General features: G+C 40.1%; 1 protein-coding gene across 2 annotated transcripts in view; it reads right to left on the bottom strand.

Annotated features, from left to right (window-relative positions):
* Positions 1-13,707, bottom strand: part of TTC28 (tetratricopeptide repeat domain 28) — a 124,322-nt gene that overhangs the window by 104,697 nt on the left and 5,918 nt on the right. For both annotated transcript variants that reach the window (XM_030502127.1, XM_030502128.1), the window contains exon 2: positions 12,113-12,391. In XM_030502127.1, the coding sequence (XP_030357987.1) occupies positions 12,113-12,391 (279 nt within the window). The remainder of the gene's footprint in view (positions 1-12,112; positions 12,392-13,707) is intronic.

Below are 13,707 nucleotides of genomic sequence, written 5' to 3'. Positions count from 1 at the left end.
TTAGTTCTTGTGGAAAAGTTCATCGATGATAACAAAAATGCAAGAGCTTGGATGCAACCTCTGGGTCACAAGCCCCTGAATCTCTTTGACAGCTATCAAACAGAAATGTTTGCTTAGGAAATGTTCACCCCCACATCCTGTTTCCCTAAACATCTCGTACCCACCAGTGTTTAAACTCCATTATGTGGACCTTCAGTCTGATCCCACGTGATGGTTCTCATGAAAGAAGAGTTGATATTCACCATCTATTAGGTGAAGGGAACAAAGCATTCAAAGAGAGAGAAGGCAGCTTCTTCCATTCTCCACTGACCACCCTATACTATACTGTGAAAGTTGTTCATGGTATCAACATTATTTGTTCCTTTTTAAACAGAATAAAAATTGAAGATGACAAAATAAATCCTATAAAGAGAAGCTTAGATTGAACTGCGACACTATTGACAGTCGTGCCTCCTTTCTTCTCAGCAGGATTTTATACATATCTCTGCTAGATGTGCCTGGCCTTGCTATGATCGTACAAAGTCCCACTGCCTTGCAGTCAGAATACTCATGGAGGACTGCTTTTGAAACAACATGCTCTGGGTGTGCTATAAAATTGTCCTGTTTGTCAGCTGCTTTGTTTTATGAGCCTCATTTTAGACCTGTCTCTAGCACCTGAAAGACACAGCATAACTTCAGCTAAACACCAAACAGCACAGATGACTTATCAGCCCAAAGCTCTGCACTTTAATAACATGTGGATAACAACAAATTTGGAGGACATCACATATGTCATTCCTTCTCCTGTTCCCTCCTTTCCTGGGCTACCCAGGAAATCTCACTCTGAAAAAGGATGGAAAATTATGCCCAAACTATATATTTAATGTAGGTTCCTTTTCACTTCACATATGAGATGAGCTTCTATTAACAAAGGTTCCATCAACATACATTCTCCCTCTGTTAGCATCCAGAATAACTAGGGCTTGATATACGTCGAAGTAGTACATTAAAAATGCATCATGAAACCATAAATTTAACATTTGTCCAAATGAAAAATAGGTTTTCCACTAGCAGAAGTGAGCAGAGGTCTGTCTTAACACATGACTGCACTGTTTAAGTTCTAACACAAGAGAACCTAAAGGAATAGTTTTCAGTTACAGGCCTATCAAGCACATTGGACAGGCCTCTTAGCAATGCCCAATGCAAGACTAAGAAAATCCATAAGATACACAGTTTGGTGAGAATATTCTCAAATATTGGAGCACCAACAAAAATAATGCCTTTTTTATCCTTTTTTATATACATCAATATTCATATGATCTATTATTTATATGAGCTGGCTCCTCATCAGCTTTAGCATGAAGAAAGCAATACAGGAATTTGCATACCACTGCCAACCTCTGGAAAAGTAATCAGAAATTATAAAAATAACTGCACTGAAGAGCTTGCAAACCTTGTGTTTCATGTTTGGGGTCTTATGCTAGACTTGTAATAACTTCTAGAGAAACATGGTTATTTGACTTCCATGATGCAAACTTGACATTCCGAAGTGAAAGGAAGAAGGAAAGAGTTCCAAACTAACTTAAATCCAGAAAACAAAATCCAAACTAGAGTGGCTATTCACTGTATGACAAAAACCAGTATTGTCCAACATCTTTAAAAAAACCTCCAGGGGTAAATTCTCTCTTAGTGGATAGTAGCCAAACTATTAGTGAATTATTTCTGTTGTTCCATAGAACAGAAGGGGCTTTATAACTTGCCCTTTGGAACAAAGGGGAAATCATGTACAAAGATGCTTGTGGCAAAGGGGATACGCCACCTGCTTTGTCTGCGAGTTCAAACAAGGGGCTGAGACCTTAGCACTCTCAGAAACAGAGAGCAGTGACTCCGAGAGAACAAGTTTAGAGAAATTATAAGAATTGCTATAAATTTCTCCCGTTCTCATTAGTTTGAACTGTAATCATGCTTTTGACTCAGAAGATGTCTGTGCTTAATGTGGCAATCATCCCTGAGCTACCTTTACATTGTCATGTACACTCCACATCCTATGTGGTTACAGGGAAGTGAGATGGTAGGAATAATGTTACCTGAATAAACCCCTGGTGCATGCCGAGAGGCCTGCAAGGCAAAACTGTTAAGACATGCACGTATCTTCAGCTGTTATATAGCTCCCAGGAAGCGCCAGCACTAATCAGTTGGGTTTTCCTGCTCTTGGCACAGTGCATATACTGTGTAAATATACTGTGAACTTGAGTGTTTCCTACTGACTCGTCACTCAAGGTAATTTTCCGCTTCCTCCATTTTTAGTATTTTCTCTTGTCTACTTGTTCTCCCAAACTCTCCATTTCTTTCCTCAGAGACTGGTTGAGGTTGCAGGTCTGGGATGAAGATCCAGTGATGTCCAGATGTGCCACAATGGATCAGACTGTATACCCAAACAAGAAATGCAGGTTTCCAGGGGCATTCTTGTCTATTACAGGAGAATCCAGGTCCAGCATCCTGGAACCCCCCCATGTGCTTTACTGCCATACAGCCACCTATTGGTAGCTCTCAAAAAACGGGAAGTCTCACTGCAGTCCTTTTAATCCACAACGTCCAAGACACCCCCCCTTTGCTGCTCAAATTCTAATCCTTGGGCAGCCCAAACTAGATCAGAGATTTGGACGGTTGGCACACTGAAACACCTAACAAAAATTGGACTGATTGCTGCAGAACACGACCAAAAAACTCTGCAGCACAGTTGTTTGTGATCTGATTAATCAGATCAGCAAGTAACATAAATGTAGCAAAAAGAACAATAAATGAAAATAAGGGGCTTACAGACACTATGTTAACAAAAAATAGACCCAACTATAAAAATGCAAAGAAAGACCAATAAGTATAATAGCGTGAGTTTTAAAGCAAGCCATTCTAGAAAGCATATGTAAGATGCAGCTGCTCTTCTATCGCTCTGCATCAGTGATACACATTACAGTCTCAGGGAGCCTGATTTATTAGCACTCTCATGCCAGCCATATCCAGTTTGATATCGAAGAAAAAGAAAAGGCAGTATGAACAGTATGGACTTTGGGGAAAAAAATAATAGATTAAATACCTCTTAGAAATATCTAAAACATGCCAAATCTCTGTCTACAGCGTCAATAGACCCCAGCCGCGACTGCTGAAATAGCTGAGCACAGAGCGCCCTCTCATGTGTGCTAATGTGTTAAAATGCTCCACAAATCCTCAACTTCAGACTGAGTCATCATTACGATAATATTAAGAAAAAAAATTAATCCCCCACATGAGGAAACTCAATCCTCGAATGGTGAGAAAAGAAGGAATAAATACCTCATTTTAGCAAGAAGCAAATTGGAAGAAAAAAAAAAAACCAAAAACAAAAAACAAAAACAAAAACAAAAAACAAAACAAAAAAAAACAAAACAAACAAACAAAAAAAAAAAAAACCACAAAAAAAAAAAAAACAAGAAAAACCAACCAAACACTGAAGAGCTGAAAGCTGATCAGAAACTTCCTCTGGTATCTAACTCCACAGGGCTTGGGGAAGGTGAGAAAAAGAGGTTTTAGTCCTAGAACTACTGGGTACAAAATCCAGTATTGTGAAAGAAAGATCAAATTCCTTAAAATGATACCCAGCAGCTCTGTACTGATGCTCAATGAGCAGATAACAAGACACCTTTTCTAAACTACAACCCTTGCAGATCAAGCTTCGTTTCTGAAAGTCAGAATTATTTCTAACCTTGTGCACTGGATATTTAGATATATGAGGAATAAAATGCACTATACCATTGCTACACAGTAGTATAATTAATTCCAGTGGGAAGAAAACTGTAGAGTAAAAAACGATCATGTTAAAGTGTGCCCAGCTATCCTAGGTGTAGAACCAAGAGCAGCAGTGCCACATCAGCATGATGAAATACTCAAGGCCAGATCTATCAGCACAGGTTATAGGTCTGCAGTCACCCAGCTCTGCTCAGAGCTCAGTGCCACACTAGCAAGACCATGTCACATGGATGCAACAACATGGCTTGGCACTAGCACAAGTCACCACTAAACGACAGAAGAAACACTCCCTCTTCCTATTCCCAGCTGGTAAAATGAGAACAGCACTACCCCACCACCTGACAGACAGTAAGAATGTGTTATACAAAATACAGGGGGAAAAAAATAAGTACACATCCTACCATAAAGAGTACACAAACTCGTCGTTATATTCAGGACTATTATCAGGAAGCAGCACTGAGAAAGAGGGGTGCAGAAAGTTGAGACAACTGCAGTCCCTTAATCACAATAAACAACACACTATTAATTTGGAGATCCACCCCAAAACAGACCAAAAAGAAAGAGAGAAAACAAGAAGTAAAAGTGTCTTCTCACCATAAGTAAATAGACAACGATACAGAGCATCCCTCCACCACTGGGTTAGCAATGCTCACTTTGGTACATGGTCCAGCTTGCTCTGCCAGCAAACCAACCATTTACTCAAAGAGGATAAAAGGGAAGGGATAGGAGAACAACAGCGACAATATCTAATGAGAATGTAAGATAAAAACATGTCTGGAGTGCTGGGCTCCTCAGTACAAGAGAGGGAGGGCCAGACTGGGCCAAGTCAAGGAAAAGGTCACAAAGAAGGTTAAGGGATTGAAGCATCAGTCGTATGAGCAGAGGCTGAGACACCTGCAGTTGTTTAACATGGAGAAGGGAAGGTTTCAGTGGAACGGGGTCTTACTAATACCTGATCGGTGACAATAGAAGAATGGAACAGGCTCTTCTCAGTGGTATCCATTGAATGGACAAGAGGCAACTGGCACAAATTGCGATACAAGACATTTGATTTAAACATAAGAAAATACTTGTTGGTGAGGGTGGTCAAACGCTGGAACAGGCTGCCCAGAAGGGTCATGGAGTCTCCATTCTTGGAGATATTCAAAACCTGACTAGACAATGCCCTGGACAACCTGCTTTGCTCACCCTGCTTTCGGCAGTGGAGGCTGCGCTACACAATCCCCAGAAGTCCCACCCAACTTCAGCTCTGCTGGGACTCTGCGAGGTAGGAAGACAGAAACAAACGCATGAACCTCAGGATCACGTAACACAGCAAGTTCTAGCAAAGCCAGAAAAATCCGTTAAACAGTTTTATGCCTGGAAAACTGGAATGCATCTTTCTGCAAATTAAAGACAGATTGGAAGCCGGAGGACAGGACTGGAAAGTTCCTTGCTCATCAAATTAAAAACAAGAGGCCTATTCATGAAAAGCTACGTGGTCAAGTCACATTCTTTGCTCAAAAGTTTTATATGCAGCTGAGGGTGGGCACTCCACTTGCAACTCACTGAGCAGCTTTTAGGTGGTTACGGATTGCCACGGCACATGAGGGTGCGTTTCTAACAAGCACTGGCAAGTAGGAGCACGAGGAGGAGCAAATGTCCCTTTTTCTTGTGAGGGCTGGTCACATGACTGACAGCTAGAGTCACTTAACGAAACACCAGCACAAGCTCTTCTGATGAATTCCTGCAGTTACATGACAGCATCAACAACCCTCCCACATCTTAAACACCCAAAGGCCTCGTGCCTCAAACTCCACTTCTTTCTTTTCTTTCATTTTTCTTCTCTATCTACATATAACAAGCCATATTTTTAAATGAAGTGGAGGAGACAAAACCTCACTGTGCTTCTGAAGAGCTTGCAGTCACAGAGGCAAATCAACTGGTAGCAGAAGTCAGGAGCGTAATCTTTCCCCAGTACTACAGGCAATGTTATCATTAAACCCTCCTTCTGTTCTCCCCAATTAAGTATAAAGACACATACGAATTTATTCTTATTCTGCCACATGTTTGTAATTTTTTCCAGTAGCCTGAGAACTGGAATGATGCAAATGCTCAGACATTCAGTTTAAATAAAGCCAGCTTTTTTCCAGTTAGGCACTTTGAAAACCAAAGGAAAAAACTCCCTCACCACCACATTGTACAGCCTCCTGTGCTGACACCGGGACACAGGTTACCCTAATCAAATCCCCACATATGCCTCCAAGGCTGCTACTTTCCTGTTACAGGCTTTGAACATCTCCCTTCCCAGCTGCTGAAAGACAGAAAATATTTCTGCAGTTAGAAAATTCCACAAACCTTAGACAACACTACAATAGCATTTACTATTCAACTGTTTACTATTTAAAAAAAAAAATAGTATTTACCCTGTAAAATAAAAGACAAGTTAAAAAAAAAAAAAAAAAGGAAAGTACAGCACCCAAAATCCTCGTTCTTATAAGCCTGAGAAAATGTCTATGTGATACAAAGTGCACCTCAGCTAGCACATCTAAATCTAACAAATGAAGTGTTTGCTTGTCATCTTACAAATATTTAATATTTCCATCCTAGCACAGATTGAAACACACCATTGGGAACTCCAGGCACAGCAAGACCTGTGCTCCACCAGGCTGGTCCTTGCCAGGAGCTGTCTGCATGGATGCTTCCAAGAGTGACACCAGGAAGAGAAACCTGAAGATACAGGCTAGCCTTCTCCCTCCTGCTCCAGAAAATCTGCACTAATGACTGACTCTCATCCCCAGAAATTAAACGTCATTTCTCATCCATCTACTCCATCTGGAACTTTTCTGTAATCCAGGTACTCTCATCATGTGGAAGTTTCCAGTCCTTTCAAAAGATGGCTACACTAATGGTTTCAATAACACACCGTGACAATCAGTTCCAGTGGACCAAGAATAGATTATCTGAAAATAATATTTCTTTGCATTCATTTTAAATATGTCACTTTTCAATTTGTTCAGCTACCTCTTTATTACTGTAGCGTAAGAATGAGCTGTTCTATATACTTCAGGTTATCTTGCTACAACATCCTGGACAACCTCCTCTGGGTGACCCTGCTTTGAGTGTGGGGGGGCTGGACTAGTCCATCTCCAGAGGCCCCTTCCGACCTCAGCAATGCTGCAACTCTGTAATACTAAAAAGTATTTCTCTCTAAGACATTGTCATTCCCCATCCCCCAAAGAAAGTCTGAACTCAGAAAATGCTTCATAAAATCTCAGAGACTGTGAAGATTGGAACCAGCCTCCCACAAGGGTTATTAGAAACAGCGGCTGGGGAAAGGCAAATTGGGGGGGGTTAAAGAAAAATTCCTTTTTCTTTTTTTTTTTTTTTAGTTAGTATGAAGTATATATTAGTATGACATAAACATCAAAATGTTGCTCTATCAAACAAAACCTGTAGTATTTAATAGATCTATTTGATATCATAAAGATTCAAGTAAAAATAGAAGTATAGGAGAACATACTGCACAGGATTGATCTTTCATTTAAACAGAGATCCCTGATTTGATAAACACCATTTTATGCAGCTGGGTCTAGCAGAGCAAGACCAATGAACATAGGATACAGGTTACCTATGTACACTTTGAAGCACTTTGTATACTTGGACTGACACCCAAGCAACTGTGGGATTTGAAGAGTTTTTGACATGTGCAGACCCAGACACGTGGAGTCTAAAACTACTTCGGCTAACCAGATCAAGAAAGACTACGCGGGTTCAAGAAAGCAAAATACACCCATTTATAGTTGCATTACACTTGGAACTATTTGGCATGTAAGTATAAACTGTTTTAAATAAGTGTCTTGCTGAATCTAAATAAAATCATCCCCAAAATACAAAAAACTATCATGTTGTACTTTTCAACATGTTTGTTTGTCTATAGCATCCGTTAGTAACAAGCAGTCAAAATCCAGCACAAGTCTGGTCAGGCACAGGGCAAACTGTAAGTATGCCCCAAGTCTTAGGAGACTCTCCAAGTTAACCCCACAACATGCAGTGAATGCTTTTATCTGGGATTAGTGAAAAAATGTACCTTTTACGTAAGTATTTTTGTGTTCTTACTAGGAGTAGGCCTTTGTACCTCTGCGTTAACTATCACTGCCCTCTGGTGAGGCACAATCAGTATACATCTGCAACTGTTACTGAAATCTACCTTTTAGTACAGCATTAGGCCCAAGTGTAAATCATTTAAAGCCACGGCATGTTTTTTCTGCAATGGAAAGGTTAAAAAATAGCACAAAATCTTCAAGAACTAGAACAGACCATTCAGGTGTCAGAGTCACAGAATATATATCCCTTCATTTTCATTGCCATTCCCCAGGCACTCAGGCTGCACAGCTGAAAACAGAAACTGAATAAAACTTTTCTAGAGCCTGACCAACAGCAAAGCAAAATAAACTGTTTGGTGGGAAACTGAAGAATAAAATGAGCCTGATCCAATTTGTTTGTAGGGTATTCCCAAAACACAATTCCTGAAATATTCTGTTACCTTTGCATTTCCCAGTGATATGTAGACAAAATATTTTCAGGATAGGAGTTAGAAGCCAACCCTCTCAGGCAAACACAATTGTATTTGAAAGCATGAAAGCAAGAACCACCACTTTCTCACTTTCTGCACTGCCTCATTTCACAGCTTTATTTCACAATGGTTTTTGTTTTGGTTTTGCTTGCCATCCTCTGAAGAAAGGATCAGCTTAAAGCATCAGCCAGTTAGAGAGTGAAAATACATTTATTTCAAACACATATAAGATTGTGATATTCCCCATTAGCACTGTAAATGCTGATGATAAAAGAAAAAAAAAAAAAACAAAACCAAGGGAATGTAAGAATTTACAAATTGCATACCTGGGATAACGAAGAAAGAGAAACAAAGAGAATTTCAGTTAGTAGCTTAAATCTCATAAAACTTGGATTCAAATTAGTTTTTCAACTTGCTAAGTAAAAGGCAACCGGGTTCTGCACTTGAAACTCAGGCTACACCTGTTAAGCTCCCTCTTCTGGCTAATTAATAACATTGCTTAGATTTTGTATACATAAGTTTCAATTTTCCCTGTTCTGTTCTATCAATAAAAAACAAATAATTATTAAAAAAATAAAACAAACTATAAAGCAGCTTTGATATTGAAATATGCACCATATTCGATATTGAAATATAACACCATAAGTGTTCCACTTCTGACAGTGCCCTCCTGCTGCCTCACACTGACAAGCTGCAAACACACACAAAAATAAATTAAAAAGTCCATGTACTATGTAGGGAAAGCTCTTCAAACCAAGCCTCACTAACCAACAACCATCCAGACCCGGAGTAAGTTTACAAACACCACTGCATATTTTCTGATATCAGATATCCAATCCAACCTGAAATTTCTGTGTTCAAAACACATCAGACTAATCAATTTGCCCCCAAAGTACACCTTTCCTTGTTCTAGCTAAAATTAGAATTAAATGTGTGATAAAAATACAAGCACACATTTTGGAAGACGTAAATGTTGAAAATGAGGAAAACATACCACACAAACTTAAGCTGCCTCTGTTCCAGGATTTCCCATCTGTGCTTTCCAAAGCATGTCTGTCGGATCAGCACAGCTCCCAGTAATCAGAAACAGTAGAGGAGCACACCAACGCTACCCATCATTCCTCCTTACCACCCAGAGAGAGGACTGGCACTTCACAAGGTAGTTGGGGGGTGGGTGACCACCCCATTTATCTGTCAGGAAAACGGAAAGAGGGACAAAACCACACCCAGTAGCCAGGACAGTGTCTAACTTCACCTCTGCCTCATCTGTCCAAAAGTTGTTTTCCAGTTCAGTCAGAAAACTCATTTATATTTGTGTCCTTCAACTAAATAAAAAGAAACAAAGATTCCTCTGTGCTTTTCCATAAAGGAAGAGTAACCCAAGAGCTCCAGCTACTGCAAGCACCAAAATGCCTCTGCTGCAGTGCTGTTTTCTGTCACTGTTTCATGGAAATGTCAAAAAATCCCTGCAAAATACAGTTCAGTCTGGAGGGATGCAGAATTCATCATCCCCTCAAGCAGATAAACAGCCATCTCATAGTGGTAAAATAGTGCCAAGTATTAGCATTTCTCTTATGCACTGACTTACATTAACCTATAGCAACTAGGACAGTTGCTATAGCTGGTATGCTGAAAGCAGAAAGAATCTCATTTTTTTAACAGGTCCAAAAATTAGTAGAGCTTAGCTAATAGGTGTGGATTTCAAAGTTAACAGGCTTGCACTTGTAACTGGGTGTTCAAATGAGCTTGCCAGATACCAATTGCTTTCTTTGCCCTTGCTGATATTTTATGGAAACAGAATTAACATGAATTATTTTTAAACAGGGAAGTATCACCAACAGACTTCAGTCAGATCCAGCAACTAAAGCAACTAGTGCTCATCAAACTAGCGCAAATTCAAGAGACACAATGAAGACATAGTGGCAGCGACTGGCCTCAATTTGCAGATACAGATGTCTTAAGCCAACAGGCACCCTCACTGTGGAGCAGCCAGACTAATGACAACCAGAGCTTGGCAAAATCTTTCATTTTCTTCTAAAACCTAAGTCATTGCAGATGATTTTTGTGGAAACAACGATTCAAAGCAAAAGGGAAGTACTACGTAAAAGAGTGTGAAAATCTCAATTCCAGATGGAATGAACACACAGAGGATAAAAAAAAGTAATCCATTCAGCTGTGGATTTTCATTATCTCAATTACTGTAGTAGGATGACGGCTCCTTTTTAAGAGCCAGGACGCACTCCCTGCCAAGCCATTTTTATGAGACCTCTATCATGACTGCACATGAAGGCAGACAGTGCCATCAAACCCTGACCTCTATAAATCGCTTCCTGTTCAACACCTTAGTGACCTACAATCCAGCTGATGAAAGGCCTTGACAATAAAAGATCAGATCTCATTGCAGATCAGACTTGCAATATACCTACTATCCTAGAGGTCATGACTGAGCCTCTACAGTAAAATGATGTGGGATGATCTGATGATTCACATTACATCTCACTACAATCTCTGAAAGTTAGACTAGCTGCTTCTAGCACGTATGTGATCATATAGCACTTGCAAAACTCATTAGCATTAAACCCAACAATTCTAAATGCTTGTATTCATACAACTTAGTCCTCAACTCTGCTAAGAGCTTGGTTTAAAAGCCGTGAACTGAGGGCTCCAAGACAGAAAGCAACTCGCTGGCGCTCAGTGTGGGAACAGTCACATTCCAACGGTTGGGCAGTGAGAGGCAAATCCATTTCACAGCTCCATCATGAGGGACGGACCAAGTTTCAAGTTCAGCTGGCAGTGGACCTGTGGGACATTCACTGGCCAATGGCCATGGAAAAGGCTAAACAGATACAATCAGCCAGCTCTGGGCAGGAACAGAAGGAAAAAGCGGTGGATGCAATACACAAGCCATCTAACAAACTGCCTCCAGACCAGCCTGAACCATAAACTAAGTCTATACCATTTTACAGCACAAGCTGATAACAACGGCAGTTATTATAAATAATGTTTTTCACTTCAGATCAAACAGATGCCAGAAAGACATGTTTTAACATTTCAACTTTTGTAGAAAATGACCAAAATTCAGATTTATTGTGTTTTGGTGGTGGTTGCGGAGGCGCAGTAGAAGCATGATTTTCCTGAATATCAGTTGTAGACATACAGTACTTTTGCCGCAAAGGGCTGGCCCTGAGCAAGCCTAGGGTCAATCAGCTACTGAAGCAATCCACTGCAGCCAGTGGGAAATAGCCCCAGAAGGAACAAGCAACCAACACCATTTGCTCTTTACAAAATGTTTCCTTGCATAGTCAGATCTTACTAAGAATGCCGATACACATTTTTGCAAATGTATATCCAAAATACACTGCACATAAACACTCTTTGAACATGATTGTGAAAGGCCTTATTGCTCCATTACTAATAAGAATGCCCATGCTACCTGAGGTTTTGCAACAAAATGTTCCTGGATGCTACTGAATGCTGACTAGGTTTAAAATTAAGAAATGTCTGGTGTTCACAATCCAGAAACCATGCTGGTTTAAAATAGTACCATATCCCCACTGGGGAAAAATACATTTACAGAGAAAACAGTTTAATACCCAACAGGAAATTCAAGTCAAACAACTTTTAAACACAAAAGATATTATCTGGAGATTTTAGGAAAAAAAAAAAACAAAAAAAAAAAAAAACCCCACACTTTAGTACAGAAATATACACACTTGTTTACACTAGGTGTTACGTATGTGAATAATAATCCCAAAGGAGTTACTCTTTCCCCAGAAGACAAATGCACTTCCTTACCTTTGGCCACTTGGGGTTTAGAAGCCGTGCTTTGATCGCATCATCTAAGGCCTTGTCATACTGATGGATTTTCATGTAGGCTGCCGAGCGATTGCTGTAGAGAATGCAGTTCTGAGGGTCAGCTCCCAGAGCCTCGTTGTACAGCACGATTGCTGTGTGGAAGTCACCATCGTGGCACGCCTGGTTGCTCTGGCGAACTTTCTCAACAAATTCAGCTTTGCTCAACATGGGACTGTCAGCACTTCTTCTCCCAAAAGATTTCGATCCAAAGAAAGAAATCTGAGTAGGAAGGGGAACAGGAATTATATGTTAGTGCTAAGAAATGCTACCCAAAGAAACAAAAAAACCCCTCAAAATATTAGAAAATGTACAGCAGCAATTACAGACCCGAGCATCACTGCAGAACAAACCAGCAATTCAGAGTCAGAGTCTTAAAAAAGTAAGTTGTTTATCTATTGACTTTTGGGGGGTACAGAAGTAACAGAAAAGGCCCTTACAAAACATATCATTCCCTATGAAGGATATCTTCTAGAAGACTTATTGCCTTCCTCAGGCATAATGCTAGTTGTAGTCTATTTTAATATCTTCACTGCACATATTCACAAGTTTTTCCTCCTCAGCCATACTATTTGATTCTATGCCATGAAGCAGAGTCAACGGGTAAGGAAGCTCATTTCATCTGAAGTTTGATAGGTCAATCACACAGAAGCACATGTGTGCACAGACAGTGGAAGAATATATAAATTCTCTTCAAACCAAAGAACTTGCACTGGTACATCTGCTCACTAACCCCTATATCCAGCTACCTGCAGGCTGCAGACTGCTCATAAACGGGAAGGCAAGGCTGAGTCTTTGGAACTGGGTGCACTCACAGAAATTTGTGGGGCACGCAATTTATTTTAGCAACAGAACAGTCATCGTTGGCAGAGCCACCTTCCCAGAGCATCAACTTCATACAAAAAAAAAACCACAAAGAAAAACAGGTTTAAGCCTTCTAATTATAAAGATTATTATTCAAAGTGAGCTGTAGAAAGTCCTAGCTCCATGGATTCTGGAACATCCTTTCTCCTCATTTAATCCTACTCTCTCCCAAGGACCCTCGAAATCGCAGCGATATCTTTGTACAACTCTGAGTACCAGCCAGTTGTGAATTCTGACGTAAAATCATATTTGATGAAAGGCAACACATAAAGTACTCGGAAATATTCATTAAAGGTTTTGACTACTATAGTTCAGATTGAAGTCCTCTGTTTTCAGTCCTGCAGACCAAAAAAGGTTAAGAATATCACATATTGTTACTCAAGACAACAACTGCAAGGCTTAAATACATTACCAGAGCAAGCTGAGGCATATTTTTAGGTGGAAGGGAAGCAAGCCGCACACTCACATCCTGTCTCAAGCATCGAATGGTCTATGGACTTTATTTTTTCCCCCCCTCCTTAAGTCAAACAACAACAATAGAAAAGCATCAAATTAGAAACTACTGATCTCTTCTTTTCCTTATGACTATACCCAATTTTTTCTGACAGGTGTTTTTCCAAACTGTTTCTAAACTACTCTACTGAAGGAGACTCCATGTTTTACTCAGGCAATGT

This window comes from Strigops habroptila, chromosome 11, assembly GCF_004027225.2.
Source record: "Strigops habroptila isolate Jane chromosome 11, bStrHab1.2.pri, whole genome shotgun sequence".
NCBI classification, from domain to species: domain Eukaryota; kingdom Metazoa; phylum Chordata; class Aves; order Psittaciformes; family Psittacidae; genus Strigops; species Strigops habroptila.
This window is presented reverse-complemented; position numbering and strand designations above follow the sequence as displayed.